General features: G+C 36.6%; 1 protein-coding gene across 3 annotated transcripts in view; it reads right to left on the bottom strand.

Moving 5' to 3' along the window:
- The window catches only part of UVRAG (UV radiation resistance associated), a 340,923-nt gene that overhangs the window by 146,454 nt on the left and 174,773 nt on the right, over nt 1-19,696 (bottom strand). For all 3 annotated transcript variants that reach the window (XM_033206742.1, XM_033206745.1, XM_033206746.1), the window contains one exon: nt 15,913-16,039. In XM_033206742.1, coding sequence (XP_033062633.1) covers nt 15,913-16,039 — 127 coding nt within the window. The remainder of the gene's footprint in view (nt 1-15,912; nt 16,040-19,696) is intronic.

Here is a 19,696-nt window from a genome sequence, read left to right as displayed (position 1 = left end):
CGATTTGTTAAAAGCTTTAGCTCAATTATTACATAGCAGCCCCACTTCTTCCCATGCTCTGCCATTAGTAATCAGTGCTTACAACCAATCTCTCCTTGGAGGCTGTCTGTCTTTCCTTATACTCAAGCTACTTGGTTGCCTTGAGATCCTAGTTTTCTGATGGATTTAGGAAAAGTTATGACTTTGTACATTATCCAGTGTCTTTTTTTTTTTTTTTCTTTATTCTTAGGGTAGAAGTGAAACTCCTTCCACCTACATCTTAGGCAGAGGCTGGAAGGAAAATCTGAGGATATTAATTTGATTTTTTTTTAAGTTCTCCATTCCTTGTATTGTCTGTTTATTTTGGGTCAGTTATTCTGTTTATTCAACTTGGTCTCATTCATGCTGTTTTCCTCAAATATCTGATGATCCTTAATGCTCCTTTCAAACCCATGAATAAGTGATTAGACTGATTAGTATAGACAACTGGCATAGGTTTCCTTCGGAGCTATGAGATTTATTTCCATAAAAGCCCTCACCCCTTAGTGCCACTAGTATAAGTGAGCTGGTCCTGTTGACAATTAGGCTTCCCTTCTGGGTATATATGCTGGGAGAAGGTATACTTTTACTTTGAATTACTGTAACTGTCAAAGGGAGCTTCACATTGGGATTTTATTTTGGGTAGGTATTTCACTCCTGAGTAGAGTTGTCTTTCATGTTTTCCTCTGGGTTGGCTATAAAAGTCCAATCGCTTTAGGTTCTACTGCGACTTTCTATCATGTCAAACACTTATATCATGGGACCTAACCAGGTCAAGAATCCATTATGTTTAGAAAGCAGCTATAGCAAATGTTATAGAAAGTTGCTCCAAATGCACACAAGGAGGAGAATGGGCCAACAGGCTCAACTACCCTGATTATTGCTCTAGTAAATTCTTGGTCTCAACACTGGCAAATTCCAAGCTTGAAGCCTCTGATGGTTCTATCAGGAACCCTGCCTGCAGCTGTTTCTATTTGTGTTCTAGGCTGCAGTTTTTCTCTGCTTTAGTTTATTCATCAAAACAGTCCTATTTACTTTGTATCTTTGAGAACTGTGCCAAAACCTTTGCTATTCCAATGACATCCTCTTTTGTTTCCACCAGCACTATGGTTTCATTCTTTATATATGTGTATTTATTATCACATCAATAGGTCATTGGGAAAGAGGGAACACAAATGCCGGAGCTCGGTTTACCATCTTCCGACACTGCTTTGGCCCTGTCGAGGCATATATCAATGTCCTACTCTGTTAAATCAGATAGCCTCTCTGTTAAGCAAGAAAACAAGTCAGGCAATATAATTTTAATAGCAAAATGTCAATGTCGGCTCCTATAAATATAATAGCTAAGGACTATGAATCTTGCTTCCAGCAACAAAACAAAACACAAACTCTTGGTTCTCTCTCACCAGAGTTTGGTCTGAGACTGGCCAATGGCCAGCTCCTGTCAAAATTACAGTTAAAACCAATAAATTGTCATTCTTCTGGGTTTTCTACATTAAGTCAGATGACCAAAAAGCAATATACTTGGAGTACTTTAGCTTCCCTCCCTGCAGAAATGCCTTTTCTGTACTATGATTTATGATGCTGCCTTTCTCAAGGGTTAACAGATATTTCTTGCTGTAACTTTTGCAAAATTGTAAGTGACTTTATTTCATTATGATATTTAATATCTTGCACATAAGAAACTAAATTATTCTCTGCATTTAGTGCTAAGAGAGTACTTTTATTTCTCCCCTATAGAACTGATAGGCTTCGTTATTAACAGGCAATGTAAAACAAACGATACCTTTCATACCTCTACACAATTGGCTTGACAGCTGAGGTCAGAGTTAATATTAGTTCTTAAGAACAATAAGCAGTTCACTGCTTATTGTTCCTATGGAAGGCAGTGAACTGTATTTAGAAAGCCCATGGACTTATGAATCAGAAAGATCTAGGTTGAAATTCTACCCATGCTACTTTCAAGACTCTAGACAAGTTCCAACTCTGAACTTCATTTTCCTCATCTGTAAAATGGGGAGAGTTTCATTTTTAACATTTGCATTCTTGTGCCTGTCCCAATAAGCTTTACTGGAATTGCTCACAATTCCCTAAGCTACTTCCATGCCTCTGTATAAACTGTTCCCTTTACCTGGAAGGTCTCACCTTCTACCCCTAGTCAGAACAATACTGTATACTCTTCTAGGCTCAGTGTGTCACCTCCTTTACCTGCTGTTCTGATTTTCATATGTTTATATTCTGTGTTCCTACAGTACCCTCTATATACTTCTGTTACATATTTATCACACCTGCCAAATTGACTCTAATCGCAATGTCTGGTTCTTTGTAAGCGTTCCACAAATGATGAATAAATGAATTGACATGGGCATATACGCAGAAAAATAAAAATCAATGCTCTCTCTACTTCCTTTATAAGTCATATGCTCTCTTTTTACTTTTTTTTTTTTTTTTTTTTGAGACGGAGTCTTGCTCTGTCACCCAGTCTGGAGTGCAGTGGCCGGATCTCAGCTCACTGCAAGCTCCTCCTCTCGGGTTCATGCCATTCTCCTGCCTCAGCCTCCCGAGGAGCTGGGACTACAGGTGCCCGCCACCTCACCCGGCTAGTTTTTTTTGTGTGTATTTTTTAGTAGAGACGGGGTTTCACCGTGTTAGCCAGGATGGTCTCGATCTCCTGACCTCGTGATCCACCCGTCTTGGCCTCCCAAAGTGCTGGGATTACAGGCTTGAGCCACCATGCCCGGCTCTTTTTACTTTTATGTTCAACCACCTAAATGTAAACTTTTTTTTTTTTTGTAAACGTTACTTCCAGTGCATTTTGGGAGTAAGTGGAGAAAAAATTATGACAAACCAATATACAATTGTGTCAGGTGGCATATTTCTACATATCTATACCTTCCATGGGAAAAAAAGAGAGATTAAAATCTGACAGTTTGCCGTTCCTACAACCAAATAAGACATTAATTGGAATAAATTACTTACATGGAAATTGAAATAAAATCAGAAGTTTGCTTAGGACTCATATTTACCTGCCTCTTCCCCAAACTACCCCTGCCACAAGTTGTCTGGTTTTTATTGCTAATAGCATAAATCCTAGGGAGAATCTGTCCTCAGGTCCAGACATTTTTTTGAAAGTCAGATATTAATAATTTTGAAGAAGTCTATTTAAGAATTTCTGTCAGATGGTTATTTAAAAAATCAGAATACATATAAACTAATAAAATTTACATTTTGTCATCATTTCAAATAAATATATTGAGTTTAAAAACTGAGAAATAACTTTTCATAAGTAACTGTATGACCTAAGAAAAGGAAAAAATTGTTATACAAGACTTAATAATGTATTTACAACTTCAAATAGAAACCTATGACCTTCTGATAGAAATTAAAGTATCAATTTAAATATACCATGTGATTCTTCTTTTATCTGAGATGCAGACCAAAAGGAAAACAGTAATTTACCAACCAGGCAGAAGCTAATTAAACAGAACAAACTACATATGTAGGTCACCTTAATTACTCTTTTTTTGTTGTTGTTTTATTTTTACAAAATGACTATAAGAAACGATCACAACTGATGGGAACTTCACATAAAATATTTTGGCAACAACTTTTTATTCACTGAAATTACCAAGAGTAATTTCTTTCCCCAAATCTGAGCAACAAAATCTGACATATCTGACCTCTCCTATTCACTATGTCACCAAAATAATGTGTTTGTTTTTGCTCTTAATTGCCAAAGTAAAATAGGAGAAAAAAGTATGGCTAGTTAAAGAACTCTAACAGGTCATTCCCACCAAATGGCTTTTCAGTATTAAACAGGCAACAGTCATAGACACACCTGGGTCAAAGATATTTAAAAAAAAAAAAAAAAACTTTGATAAAATGCTGGAAAATATATCATCATCATTAAACTTATAATAATAACAACAATAAAGAGATGCATAAAAAAAGGTGAACAGATCACCATCATTCCCACCAGTCCTACCTTTCTGAGATAACCAATATCTTAATAGAGCTGAAAGAAATCTTGACTGTATAATTCAGAATTTTTTGTTTTGTTTTGTTTATGTAGAGGAAATAAGCTCAAAACGTTGAATGACCTGTCTAAGGACAAACTTGGAAAATGGCAGACCCAAATCAAAGCAATCTTTGCAGAAAATTCACTTCAGTCACACTGTAATAAAAAGGAACAAAGCAAAACAAAGTTCTCTAGCTAACACCTCACAGGCCAAATAGAAAAACACCAAACTGTGAGTTGACCTGGACATATACTAGAGAAAGCAGTAATGACGTTTTGTTTAATGGAAACAAGACAGGCTTTGGAGCAAGATAAACCAATGTTTGAACTGGAATCTGTCACTTAATTGGGACCTCAGGCAAGTGTCTCTCAGCTCTAATTTTCCTGACTTGGGAAAAGGAGGTAAAAATTATATCTTAAGACTATTTTAAGAATTAATAATATACCAAAACTAAAATATCTGCATGTTACAGGATTTCAATAAAAGTTTTCTACTTCATGTGATTTATGTGGGATTCAAATGAATGTTTTGCAAAGTTTTAGGTAGTACAGAATACTGAGAAAAGCAAAGAATTTAGAGTTGAAATCTGTGTTGAATTTGGGTCCACATCTCAACTTTGCTCCTAATTGTCTGTGTGTTCCTGGCCAAGTCACTTAACTTCCCAGTACCTCACATATACAATGAGGGTAACATCTGCCCTACTTAGCTTTCAGAGATGCTTTAAGGATCAAATATAAGAACTTTTGTATAAGCACTTTTTAATTGTATGGTTATCCTTACTATGAAGAAAGTAACTATTAAAAAGTAGCTTCTTCCCACAAAGATTGGAGAACTCTCCTTTTATAAAGTGAATACCACTTCCCAGGCACCACTGAAGTATTCTTGGGTTTTTATCAACATTTGTTTATAGGTGATATGATCTGGATGTGTGCTCCTCCAAATCTTGTGTTGAAATGTGATCCTCAATGTTGCAGGGGAGGACTAATGAGAAGTACTGGAACACGGGGGTGGACCCCTCACGAATGGCTTAACGCCATCCCGTTGGTGATAGTGAGTTCTTGCTTTGGTAGTTCACAGGACACCTGGTTGTCTAAAAGAGTATGGCAATTCTCCCGCCCCCCTCACTTCCACTTTCACCATGTGATACGCCTGCACTGGCTTCCCCCTCCACCATGACCATGAGCTTCCTGAGGCCTCACCAGGAGCAGATGTTGGCATCATGCTTTCTGTACAGTCTGCAGAACCACAAGCCAATTAAATTTCTTTTCTTTATAAATTACTCAGCATCAGGTATTTCTTTATAGTGATGCAAAAATGGACTAATACAATAAGAAACCTACATTCTACTGAACACATTTCCTTAAAACCAACATTTCATACCATTTTTTGAGCTAAGTCTCCAGCAAACTAATTTTGATAGTGTTGCTTTTCAAAGATTTGGTGGTTGTGTCAGGACAAAAGACCCTGTAAAGCAACACAGAGTTCATTAATGGGAAGATTACTTGGCTTGAGTTACTGAGGGGAAATCTGGTTTTTATTAAACATCCTAAGTTAAACTACTAATACCTTCCAGAAATGAAAATATATACACTAATAAACATTAATACTGAAAAGATCAGCTCATGACCCAGCTGGAAGTTGCTGTAGACCACAAGTTGAGAACCACTGCCTTTGAGGGATAGGAAGGGAAAATGTCTGAGTGTGAAGTAATGAAGCCCTTTAGAGTTATGTGACCACTCAGCAAGTCAGCAGCGTGGATAAAAATTGTCTTTTTGGCACTTGCCAATAAACCATCCTGCTGCAATAAATTTTCATGGACAAAAATACAAGCACCTGGTTTCTTCCAAATGTTTACACAAATTAATTCCTATGTCACTATTATTAGCAGCTATCCTTACTAAACAGATGTGTAAAAAGATGCAGACGGTCAATAATTCCTTTGCAGACATTCAGAAGAATCAGTAGCAAAGTCACAATTAAATATATTACTGACTTTATATCCTACCTGAGCTCTTGGACTCAGAACCAAGTACCTAGATAAGCACCAAGTGCCAGGCACAATATCTAAGAGTCCACTAGTAATATTTGTATTAGCAAATCATTTCACTACTGCCTAGCAAACAAACTAAATCAAAGCTGCAAGTGCAAGAGACAAATACCTTTTTTACCTTCGCTGACCAAACACCAGTGACTATTGTGCTTCTAAAATATTTTAACTTGGCTCAAGATTCATTAAATAGTACATTCATGTAACTGTACAAGAATAATGTTCAACACAAGCATATAATAGTGTATGTTTAGAATAGGATATTGAAGAATAAGTATGTATCTGGTTACCTAGCACAACCACTATGAAGAACACAGGTCCCCCAAAATTAGACCAGGTTATGCTAGTAAATAAATGTGGTTATCTGTATCCAGCCATCCCCTCTTCCCCACTCCCCAGTGCTGAACCCCCACAGCCCACAAACATTCGCAGTGGGAGTAAGAGTGAAGCCAACAGCAGCACTCTTTCTCCTATTTATGTTAGGAACCAGAGTGTCAACATTAGATCCTAACCTTCTGAGGATTCTAATAGTCCAGGGGAATACAAAGTAATTCTCATCTCAAAAACATATAGAAAAGTGAGAAAAGGGCACTTGAAGTACAAAGTCGGTGTTAAAAATCAACGATTGTGACCCACCATGACAAATACATATTTAACTTGAAGATGACCATTCTTTCTCTGCAGGATAAAACAGAGATTCAAGACTGTGCAACTGATTTGGCTGTCAGAATTAAAATACTAGAAGAGACATCTACAAAAATTCTATAATCTCCCTTTGCAGCACAGTTAGGCAGCAGTAACTCTGAACACAAGCTCTGCCATAACTTTCTATGTATGTGGCTTTGGGCACATAACTTGTTATGTGGCTTTGGACAAATCATACTCATCTGCAAACTGGGTACTAATATGTAGTATCTTTATCATTAGAAGGATAATAATAGTATCTTTAATGTGTAGGACTATTAGGACAAAATTAGGTAAAGAAGAAAAAACATGACATTTCCTGGCACTAATAGTCTATATATAAAAGCAATTAATACAAGCTTGCATTCTATAAAATATAAATACAAGCTCCTATTCTCTAAATATGAGCAATTATTATTAAACCTCAGTCTTGTAAATGGTATAGATACAACTGTTTAGAGGTTCATTTGCTTATAATCTAAGGATAGACATCCTGGACCTCTTTCTATCCTAATAGGCAAATATACAACCAGAAACAGTTAAAGAACTATATGTCCATATCTTTTTGCCGTATTCTAGAATAAAATATATCCCTTGGCTTTATATATCATACTAGCTATAAAAATGTAGTATTATTCAGTGATTGAGAGCTTTGGAATCAATAGATCCCAACATCACCTCTCATTAGCTACACGAATTTAAGTAAGTTACTTAATCTCTCTGACCCTGACATAGTTTCCTCAGCTATAAAAGGTAAATAATAATAGCATCTACCTCATAAAGTTATTGTAGTGATTAAACAGTATCACATATTTATAGTAATAAGCACTGTACTGGATACATTATTGCTACTATTATTAGTCTTACTAGAAAAGGTCAAAAGTCCCTAAACCCTTCAAAACCTTATAGTGTTTTCATTTTGAAAGTTATTGATCTTTAAAAAGGCAAGATATGCAGACACATATGCCACAGGTAGCAGGCAATGTAAGTACAGTAAAAGTTCATGGTACTTCCAAAGCACTGTAAGAAATGTGCCTTTTCACAGAAGATGAAATCTTTTGAAGCAGGCCTTGTACGTACAAAACAACTGTCTCTTTATTTGGGGCCACTCTAACACACACAAATGGACTTTATCATAATGCTTCATGATTTTAAATGGCATTATTCCTTTTGACTCTCATTTATAAATGTCAATATGCAAGTTGTATTGGAATGCAGATATTTATCACTGCCAAACAACGTATACTTTTTCTGCAGTCTTTCTCATAAGAATATCAGTCTTCCCACATGAATGCTAAACTAGAAGTTAGAGAAGTCTTTCTTTAGCAATGATACCCATGACATGATACCAATAAGCATAAGTATGATGCTTTCATTCAACAAATATTTGTTCTGTGTGTACTATATCCCAGGTATTATACCATGCCTAAAAGATATGAGTATTTAGTGTAGTCCTTGAACAGTGCCTACCCTCAGAATCTGTCTAGAGAAGGAGACAGACTAATAATCAAAGTGCTATCATGGAAAAATATCAGGTGCTATGGAAACACACAGTAGTACATTTAACCTAGGGGTGGGAGGAGAAAGAAAAGGGAACCAGTGATGGTTTCTTGGTGAAAATAGCATTTAGGCAAAGGCCTGAATGCAGGTAAGACAGAACAAAGCATACTTAAGTAACTAAAAGAGTTCAATGTGGTTGAAGTATTCAGATTGAGGTGAGCCACTGGAGGCCTCTGTAAGTCATCTTGAGTTGAGACTTTTATCTTAAAGGTACAGAAACCCACCAGAGTATGATATAGGAATAAAACAGATGGTGTTTTGCTCCTATTTTTATAAGACCATTTCATTTTCATAACTCATCTGATCATATCATATACATTCTTGCTACACAAAATGTGGTTCATAGACCAGAAACATCAGCAGAACTTGGAAGCCTGTTAAAACTCAGTGAGACACAGTTTTAAGTATTATTATTAACCCCATTGGAGAGATTAACACTAAGTTATTGGACAAGGTTACACAGCTGGTAAACAATGAAGCCAAGCATGAAACAAGGCATTCTGAATCAAAATCTGTTCCTTTAAAAACTTATTTTTTAAAATTACTGAAATGAAGAAAAATCATACTTATAAAATTATTCTTTGTAATGTAACTTATATTTCATATAGGTCAAAACTTTAAAACTTGCTAAAAATGACTTATTTTATTCACATTCCAAATACACTCTTGCCACAGTAGATTTTCTGTTTCCTTTCAACAATGTCAACTATGTGAAATACACCGAAAACTAACCAGGAAACCACAAAAGGATGCAACAAATAAAACAATGATAAATAATTCATGTACTACATTTAATGGCACATTACCTATATAAAAGCCCCTCAAAGACTCATGCTGTGTAATACTCACTGAGGGCCTCAATGTTGGGCACTGAGAAGGATACCATAAAAATGCAAAGTCCCTGCCCTGAAAGGGCTTACCAACTAAGTGGGAACATAAGACGATATCAAAATGCTATGGGAACACAGAAGAAGGAGCAGGAAACTTTTATCTGAGGGTGAAAAAAGTCTCAAGGAGAGGTAGTATTTGAGCATGTCTTTGAAGAACCAAAAGAAATAAACCAAGGAGAGATGAGTAAAGTGTGTTCTCATAAAAGCAAGTATAGAGGTAAAAAAGCAAAGGAAAAAGACTTCTATCTCTGACTGATGGAACAACATACATCAGATTTTCCTCCCACTGTAAACAACTAGAAAGTCACTCTGACGGATGGAACAACATACATCACATTTTCCTCCCACTGTAAACAACTAGAAAGTCATACAAAATTATATGTTACAACAGTTTTCAGACAATAGATAAGAGGCAGCCTAGTATAATGATGCCTGGGAGAAAGAAAACAAGAAATGTAAGCCATATAACGGCTCCAAATCACTACATGGGGAGTGTTTCCAGGCCACAATGCAGAGGGTGAACAAACACAAGGAAAGTTCCAGAACTGGCCGGGCGTGGTAGCTCACGCCTGTAATCCCAGCACTTTGGGAGGTAGGCGGATCACTTAGGGTCAGGAGTTCAAGACCAGGCTGGACAACATGGTGAAACCACATCTCTGCTAAAAATTCAAAAATTAGCCAGGCGTGGTGGTACACACCTATAATACCAGCTAGTGAGGAGGCTGAGGCAGGAGAGTCACTTGAACCCAGAAAGTTGCAGTGGCCTGAGACGATGCCAGTGCACTCCAACCTGGGCAACAGAGTGAGACCCCATCTCAAAAAAAAGGAAAAAAAGAATAAACTTTTTAAACAATGACGAATAAACTCAAAATACACTGTTAAGATGGGAAGAAAAAATATGTAAAGCATATATCTGATAAAGAACATATCCAGAATATAAAAAGAACTCTTACAACTTAGTAATAAGGTTACCATCCACCTCCCTTCCCCACTTTCCAAAAAACAGATGAAAGACCTAAACAGACATTTCATTGGAGGAAAGAGACAGGTAACAGATAAGCACAAGAAAAGATGCTCAGCCACATTAGTTATCAGGGAAATACAAATTAAAACAATGAGAAACCACTACATACCCAGTAACATGGCTAAAATCTAAAATTAATGTTTAGACGTGGATTAAGTGAAACTTTCATATATTGCTAGTTGGAAATGCAAAACGGCTTAGTAGTTTTTTAGAAAGTTAAACACACATTTACTATACCCCAGCAATCCCACACCTAGTTATTAATATTTAACCAACAGAATATACCCACACAAGGGCTTAGGGCTTATACTTGAATATCTACTGCAGCTTTATCCACGATAATTCAAAACTGCAAACAAACCCAATGGCCATTAACAGGTAAATGTATAAACAAAATGTATGTACATATAATGAATACCACGCAGCAATGAAAAGATGAATTCCTGACACAGACAACCACATAAATCCCAAAGCTACCATGCTAAGTGAAAAAAAGCCAGATATAAAAAGTGCATATTATAAGATTCTATTCATATGAAATGCTAGAAAAGGTAAATGGTATCAGAAAGCACATCAGTAATTGCTAGTGGTTAAACGATGGAGGAAGGAACTGGCTACAATGAGGCCAAAAAGCTGTTTACAATGACAGAAATGTTATCGTTGATTGTGGTGGTGGTGGTTACCTGCCTGAATACATTAATTAAACTCATCAAACTGTGTATTTTAAATAGATTAATTCGATTGTTTGTAAAATATATCTCATTAAAACTGATTTTTAAGAAAATAAAAAAAGCAAAGAAATGAAAATTCACATATTGAGCTCTTTATCAATTCATTAAAAGAACAGTTAATGCGGCCGGGCTGCTGGCTCACGCCTGTAATCCCAGCACTTTGGAAGTCCGAGGCAGGCGGATCACCTGAGGTCAGGAGTATGAGACCTGCCTGGCCAACACGGCGAAACCCCATCTCTACTAAAAATACAAAAATTAGCCAGGCATGGTGGCAGGTGCCTGTAATCCCAGCTACTTGGGATGCTGAGGCAGGATAATTGCTTGAACCCCGGAGGCGGAGGTTGCAGTGAGCCAAGACCACGCCATTTTACGCCAGTCTGGGAGACAAGAGCGAAACTCCATCTCAAAAAAAAAACCAGTTAAAGCAAAAATAACAAAACGGGTAAAAGATGCACAAGGGTAAACCACAAAATGGGTAAAGGATGCTTACAGTAAACCCTCTATGTAATGGTGAAATATTAAAAGCTTTCACTGAGACTGGAAAGGAGAAAAGGATATCCACTGACACTACTTCTATTTAATATTGTACTGGATGTCCCAGACAACACAATCAGGTAAGAAAAAAGTTTTAAAGGCATACGTATTAGGAAATGAGAAATAAAAATGCCATCATTTGCAGATGAGATGACTGCACACACAGAAAATTCAAAACAATCTAACCATTATTAGAACTAATTAGTAAGTTCCTTGGATATAAAATTAACATACAAAAATCTGGCCTAAGAAGCATGTACATCATTAGGTAAATCTGAATCAAAACTACGATAAGATATAACGCTATACTCAGTAGGATGGCTATAATTAAAAGGAAAGATAATAACAGATATTGGTGAGAAAATGGGGAGATTGTAACCCTCATATATTGTTGGTAGGAATGTAAAACAGCTGCTGTGGAAAATGGTTGGCAGTCACTCAAAAAGTTAAAAACAGAGTTCTCATATGACCCAGCAATTCCACTTCCAGGTGTACATAACAGGAATGAAAACAAACATCCCCAAAAAAAGTTGCATCTGAATGTTCATAAGCAGCTTTATCTGTGATAGACAAAAAGCAGAAACAACCCAAATGTCCAACAACCAATGAATGGATTTTTAAAATGTGACATATCCATTCAGTTAATAATACATTAACTGAATGTATTATTCAGCAGTAAAAATGAAGTAGTGATGCATGATACAACGTGGATGAACCTTACAAATATTATGCTAAACAAATGAAGTTGGTCATAAAAGACCACAACGTTGCATGATTCTATTTACAAAAGAATGTCCAGAAAAGGCAAATCTAGAGAAAGAAGGTAGATTGGTGGTTACTTAGAATTCGGGGAGGGGAAGTGTGGAAGGCGGGACAATCAGATTGTGATGATCACTGCACAACTCTGTGAATAAACTAAGAAAAACTGAATTATACACTTTAAATGGCAAATTATATGGTATGGGAATTAAATCTCAATAAATCTGATTTTTAAATTTTCTGCAATTTTTAATATTTATAACAATTAAATAGTTAAAATCATTACTAATTTTAGTGTAATGAAATGTAATTATAATGCAACTAAATTAGAATGTAAATAAATAACCACAGCAAGACTGCATCTGTAGGGCTGTAACCGTAACATTAACAATTACTAATAAGGCTTCTGGTGAATTTTTCTTTAAACATAATAAATACCAATATCACTTTTAAAAAACCAACTAATTGTACATCTATACACCAGAAACTAGTAAAAATAAAATTTAATGATATGTACAATAGTATCATAAAACATCAAAAAATAGAAATAAATTCAATAAATCATGGGAAAGACCCATACACTATCTTATTTCAATAATGTTTTGCAAAGAAGATCTAATAAACAAAGGCATATATCATTTTCTTGGGATGGAAGCCTCAGTATTGTAAAGATGTCTATTATCCCCAATTACATTTGACAAATATATTCAATGCAGTTCCATTAAAGTCCTAGCAAGTCCCAGCAACGATGTATGACAATTAAGAAAAAACATCCCAGCAAGGTTTTCTTTTCTATGTAGAAATTCACATGAAAATGACATAGAGCAAAAATAACCGAGGTAATCTTGAAAAAAAAAAACTAAGCTGAAGAACTTTAACAGATATCAACACCTATTATAACATGGAAAAAAATTAAAACAGCGAGATAATGGCAAAGGAACAGAAAATAGATCAACAGAACAGCACAGAGGGTTCTTAACAGACTTACAATCATATGGTCATCTGATTTATGAGAAAAGCAAAACTGCAATGCAATGGAGAAAGGATGATCTTCAGTGAATGGTGCTGGGTCAACTGACTATCAATACGAAAAAAAAAAAAAATCTCGACTCCTACCTTACATCACATACAAAAAGTAATTCCAGATGAATTCCAGATAAAAACGTAAGAAGTAAAATAGTAAAGCATTTTAAAGAACACATAGAAAAACACTTATAAAATCTTAAAATAGGTAAATATTTCTCCAAATAGACACAAAAAGCCTCATACATCGAAGACTGATAAAATGGAACTTCTGTTCATGTAAAGGTATCATTAAAGAGTGACATCTCTTTAAAGAGCAAGCCACAAAATGGGAGAATATATTTTTAAGCATATGCCAAATAACCCATATCCATAATATATAAAGAAATCTTACCAAAAAAACAGTCACACCAAATTTCAATTGGCAAAATATTTCAACAGGTATATCACAAAAGAGTGTATCTCAGTCAGCAAGAAGCATATGAAACGTTTATAAAATTTATAACATATGAAAGACTAACTTCATTAGTCTTCAGGAAAATAAAAATTAAAACTGCAAGAGGATATTACAACATATCCAATAGAAAGGCTAAAATGAAAAATACAAATTACCAAATGCGATAAATACAAAATATACAAAAAAAAAAAGAAAAGAAATTCCTGACAAGGATGTAGGAAGGAGCAATACTGGATGGAGGGGAGATAAATTGGCACAATCATATTGGAAAACCGTTGGATACAATCTACTAAAGCTGAAGATACGTACATTCTCTGACTGTAATTCTACCCCTCAGTTTCTACTCAACTGAAATACCTAAAAATCTTTATTAAGAAACATATGAAAGTTCTTCACTCAGAAACCTAGAAGGTTCATGGAAGCATTAACTATAATGGTACCAAAATGAAAATTACTGAAACCAACGGCAAGAGTAGATAAATAAATTCACACTCATATAATGGAATACTATTTGGCATTAAGCATGAACAAACTGCAACAACATGAAGGTAAGAATGACTCTACAAACATAATGTTGAAAAGAGCCACCACATATACATATATGATTCGACTTCTATAAAGTTCAAAATTAGGCAAAACCAATCTGGTTTAACTTGGCAGTGGCTAGTCTGGCTGGAGATGTGGTAAATGGAAGGAAGCCTGAGGAGGCTTCCCAGGTTTTGGGGTCCTGTTTCTTGATTGAGATTCTGCTCACATGAGTGTGTTTGCTTTGTGAAAATTCAAGCTCTATGTATACAACTTCTCCATAACTTACCATGAGGTTACATCCTGATAAACCCATTGTAAGCTGAAAAATATCATAAGTTAAAAATGTATTAAATACACCTAACCTACTGATCAGGAAACCTTAGCCTAGCCTACTTTAAGGTGTCAGAACACTTACATTAGCTTACAGTTGGGCAAAATCCTCTAACACAAAGCTTATTTTATAACACAGCATTGAATACCATACACAGATGAGCATTTTGTAGACTTGATGGGATGTGAAAACATAAAACACAATATCCAAAAAACAGTGGCAACAGAGTACAGTATAGAGTACCGGTTGTTCACCCACATGATCATGTGGCTGACTGGGAGCTGCAGCTCACTGCCACTGCCTAGCATAGCAAGAAAATATCATACCACATATTGCTAGCCTGGAAAAAGATCAAAATTCAAAATTCATAGTATGGTTTCTACCAAACACATGTAACTTTTGCACATTATAAAACTGAAAATCGGCCAGGCGCGGTGGCTCAAGCCTGTGATCCCAGCACTTTGGGAGGCCGAGACAGGCGGATCACGAGGTCAGGAAATCGAGACCATCCTGGCGAACACGGTGAAACCCCGTCTCTACTAAAAAAATACAAAAAACTAGCCGGGCGAGGTGGCGGGCGCCTGTAATCCCAGCTACTCGGGAGGCTGAGGCAGAAGAATGGCGTAAACCCGGGAGGCAGAGCTTGTAGTGAGCTGAGGTCCGGCCACTGCACTCCAGCCTGGGCGACAGAGCAAGACTCTGTCTCAAAAAAAAAAAAAAAAAAAAAAAAAAACTGAAAATCATAAGTTAAGTCATCATTAAATCAAACCTTGTAAGTCCAGGACCATTTGAATACAGATTTGTACACTTGTCTATATGGACTAACTTCAAAATACTTGCAAAAATATTTTAAAAATTAGAGAAAATTCTATCACCATACAATCATGCACTGCATAATGATGTTTTAATCAACAACAAACCACATACATGATGGTGGTCCCATAAAATTATAGTATAGTATTTTTATTCTATGCTTAGATATATTAGATATATAAACACTCACCATTGTGTTATAGTTGCCTACAGTATTCAGTATGGTAACATGCTGTACAAGTTTATAGCCTAAGAGCCATAGGCTATACCATATAGCCTAGGTGTGTAGTAGGTTACACCATCTGGGCTTGTGTAAGCATACTCTATGATGGCAGCTCAGGAGGAAATCACCAAAGGATGCCTTTCCAGAACATCCTTGTCATTAAGTGATGTGTGACTGTATTTACACAAAAATTGACTATTTGAGCTTGTGAAGAAGAAAGGAGAACTACTGAATGTGGAGGTTAGGCTGTTTGTATGGTATTTCCACTCACCTTTATCCTGTAACGCAATTTGTTGCTTATGCAGTAATGCCACCTCCTGTCCCAAAGCTTTCTTCTGCCGTTCCAGTTCATTTTGAAGCACCAAAATTTTTAACTGCAGGCATTCACTTTTTTTTTTCTAAATAAATAAAATCACAGGTATATTTATGAATATAAATGTCATGACTATGAATAATTATATACTCACAATGTTTAAAAATAAATAATGGTTTAAAGCATTTTAATACTCATCAAACTTATGGAATTCTTAAGTAACTTAATTATCAGCACCATCCTTTTAATTAAAATCATATAGAAATAAGCAAAGAATAAGAATAAAAGTAAATCTTAAGTCTGGGGACCCAACAGACACTACACAAAATATCTCAGGTTATCTTCCCTGATACCACAATACAGTACAATAAGATTTTTGGGCCGGGCGCGGTGGCTCAAGCCTGTAATCCCAGCACTTTGGGAGGCCGACACGGGCGGATCACGAGGTCAGGAGATCGAGACCATCCTGGCTAACATGGTGAAACCCCGTCTCTACTAAAAAATACAAAAAACTAGCCAGGCGACGTGGCGGGCGCCTGTAGTCCCAGCTGCTTGGGAGGCTGAGGCAGGAGAATGGCATAAACCCAGGAGGCGGAGCTTGCAGTGAGCTGAGACCTGGCCACTGCACTCCAGCCTGGGCAGCAGAGCGAGACTCCGTCTCAAAAAAAAAAAAAAAGACTTTTAAAACTTAGTAACAAATAAGTTCTCAGAAAGTTAAATACAGAGGTACCATAAGACCCAGCAATTCCACTTCTAGGTATATACCAAGATAACTGAACACATATCCACACAAAAGCCTGAACACAAATGTTCATAGCAGCATTACTCATAATAGCCAAACAACATAAAAAACCCAAATGTCCACCAACTGATGAAAGGATAAATACAATGTGGCCAATCCATACAATCAAATATTATTTTGTAATAAAAAGAAATTAAGTACTGACAAATGCTACAACATAGATGAACCCTAAAAACATTATGCTAAGTTAAAGAATTCAGTTTTAAAAGCCCACACACGATACGGCTCCATTTATATGAAATGTCCAGGATAGGCAAGTCCATAGAAACAAAAAGTAGATTTCCACGTTTGCCAAAACAAACCAAGGTGCTCTAACCCCCTGCCTGTTTCAAAGAAGGCCAAGCCGAGGCCTGAGGTTTTCATCCCAGATAGGCAGTAACCAAATGAGTCCCATGTGGTAACTACTGACACCATATGGGGCTACTGGACTTTTACCACCCACCAGAGACTTAAAACATAAAGCCCAAAATGTCCAAGTTTCAATCAAAAACCACTCACCACACCGAGAACCAGGAAAATGTCAAAGAAAATGAAAAAGCACAAGCAACAGATGCCAATACTGACATGATAGACGTGTTACAATTATCTAAAAGTAGTCAACATAAAACTGCTTCAATAGCAATTAAAAACATGCTTGAAACAAATGAAAAAGTAGAAAAGAAAAACCTAGAAAGTCTCAGCAAAGAAACAGAAGATATAAAGAACCAAATGGAAATTTTAGAACAAAAAATAACAAAAACTCAGTGAATAGGCTCAATTGCAGAACAGACGAAACAGAGAAAAGTCCGTGAACAGAATACTGAAACTACCAATTTTGGCAACAGAGAGAAAATAGCCTTTAAAAAAAAAAGAACAAAACATCAGGGACCTGTGTAACTATACCAAAGGAGCTAACTTCTGTGTCATCAGAGTACTAGAAAGAAAAGAGAAACAAAGAACAACTGAAAAAGTACTTGAAAAAATAATGGAGCCAGGCAAGGTGGCTCATGCCTGTAATCCCAACGACTCAGTGGCTAAGGCAGGAGGGTCATTCAAGCCTAGGAGTTTAAGGCTGTGGTAAGCTATGATCATGCTATTGTACTTCAGCCTGAGTATCAGAGCAAGATCCTGTCACCAGGAAAAAAAAAAAGGAAAAGAAAAGAAATAATGGCTAAACAACTTGCCAAATTAGGGGCAGGCACAGTGGCTCACACCTGTAATCCTAGCATTTTGGGAGGCTGAGGTGGGCAAATCACCCGGAGTCCGGAGTTTGAGACCAGCCTGGCCAACATGGTGAAACCCCGTGTCTACTAAAAATAAAAAAATTAGCCAAGCACGGTAGTGGGCGCCTTTAATCCCAGCTATTCAGAAGGCTGAGGTGGGAAAATCACTTGAACCCGGGAGGTGGAGGTTGCAGTGAGCCAAGATAACGCCACTATACTCCAGCCTGGGCGACAGAGCAAGACTCTGTCTAAAAGAATTTAAAAACTTACCAAATTAGGCAGAAGAAAGAAATCTACACATTCAAGAAGCCAGCTAAATCTAAATAGAATAAATCCACTACAGAAAAATCAATGAAACCAACAACTGGTTCTTTGAAAAGGCAAATAAAATTGATCAAACTCTAGTCAGGGCTGGGTCTGTAATCCCAGCACTTTGGGACACTGAGGCAGGCAGATCACTTGAGGTCAGGAGTTTGAGACCAGCCTGGTCAACATGATGAAACCCCATCTCTACTAAAAATACAAAATGAGCTGGGCATGGTGGCAGGCACCTGTAATCCCAGCTACTTGAGAGGCTGAGGCAGGAGAATTGCTTGATCCTGGGATGTGGAAGTTGCAATTAGTTGAGGTCACATCATTGCACTCCAGCCTGGGCAACAAGAGTGAAAATCTGTCTCAAAATAATAATAATAATAATAATAAAAATTTTAAAAAATTCTAGCCAGACTATTCAAGGAAAAAAGAGAAAAAGCAAAAATTACAAATATGAAGAAAGAGGGGTTATCACAATTGATCTCACAAACATCAGAAGAATAAAAAAAACTATAAACAACTCTATGCCCAGAAGTTTGGTAACTTAGATGATATAAACCAATTCTTTGAAAGACAATTTACCAAAACTCACAGTAGGAGAAAGAGGTAATAAAGAAATTAGGCCGGATATGGTGGCACATGGCTGTAATCTCGCACTTTAGGAAGCCCAGGTGGGAGGACTGCTTGAGCCCAGAAGTTGAGAGCAGCCTAGGCAATATAGTGAAACAAAACTGGCTGGATGTGGTGGCATGTACCTGTAGTCCCAGCTACTCAGGAGGCTGAGGTGAAAGGATCACTTGAGCTCAGGAGTTCAAGGATAGAGTGACCCACGATTGTGCCACTGTACTCAGTCTGGGCAACAGAGCAAGACTCTGTCTCAAAAAAAAAAAAAAGAAAGAAAAAAGAAAAAGAAAAAACAGAGAGAGAGAAATTAAATCAACAATTACTAACCTTCCAAAACAGGAAAAAAAAGAAAAAAAAAAGTTCTACTTGGTTTCACAGTGAATTCTACTAAATGTTTAAATAAGAAATACCAGTTCTTCAGAATCTCTTTCAGAAATTAGAAGCTGATGAATACTTTCTAACTCATTCTGTGAAGCCAGCATCACCCTGACACAAAAACCAGACAAAGACACTACAAAATATTAGCAAATCAAATCCAACAATATATAATTATATAACATGGCAACATGGAATTTATCCCAGGTAGGCAAGGTTGGTTCAACATTCAAAGAGCAATTAATGTAATTCATCACATCAACAGGCTAAGGAAGAAAAAATGATATGATCATACATATTGATAGATACAGAAAAAGCATGTGACAAAATCCAATGATGATTCATGATAAAAACTTTCAGTTAATGAGGAAAAGAGGGGAACTTCCTTAACTGGTAAAGAACATCTACCAAATAATCTACAGCTAAC

The sequence above is a fragment of the Trachypithecus francoisi genome, unplaced genomic scaffold, assembly GCF_009764315.1.
Source record: "Trachypithecus francoisi isolate TF-2019V2 unplaced genomic scaffold, Tfra_2.0 Lachesis_group8, whole genome shotgun sequence".
NCBI lineage: Eukaryota > Metazoa > Chordata > Mammalia > Primates > Cercopithecidae > Trachypithecus > Trachypithecus francoisi.
This window is presented reverse-complemented; position numbering and strand designations above follow the sequence as displayed.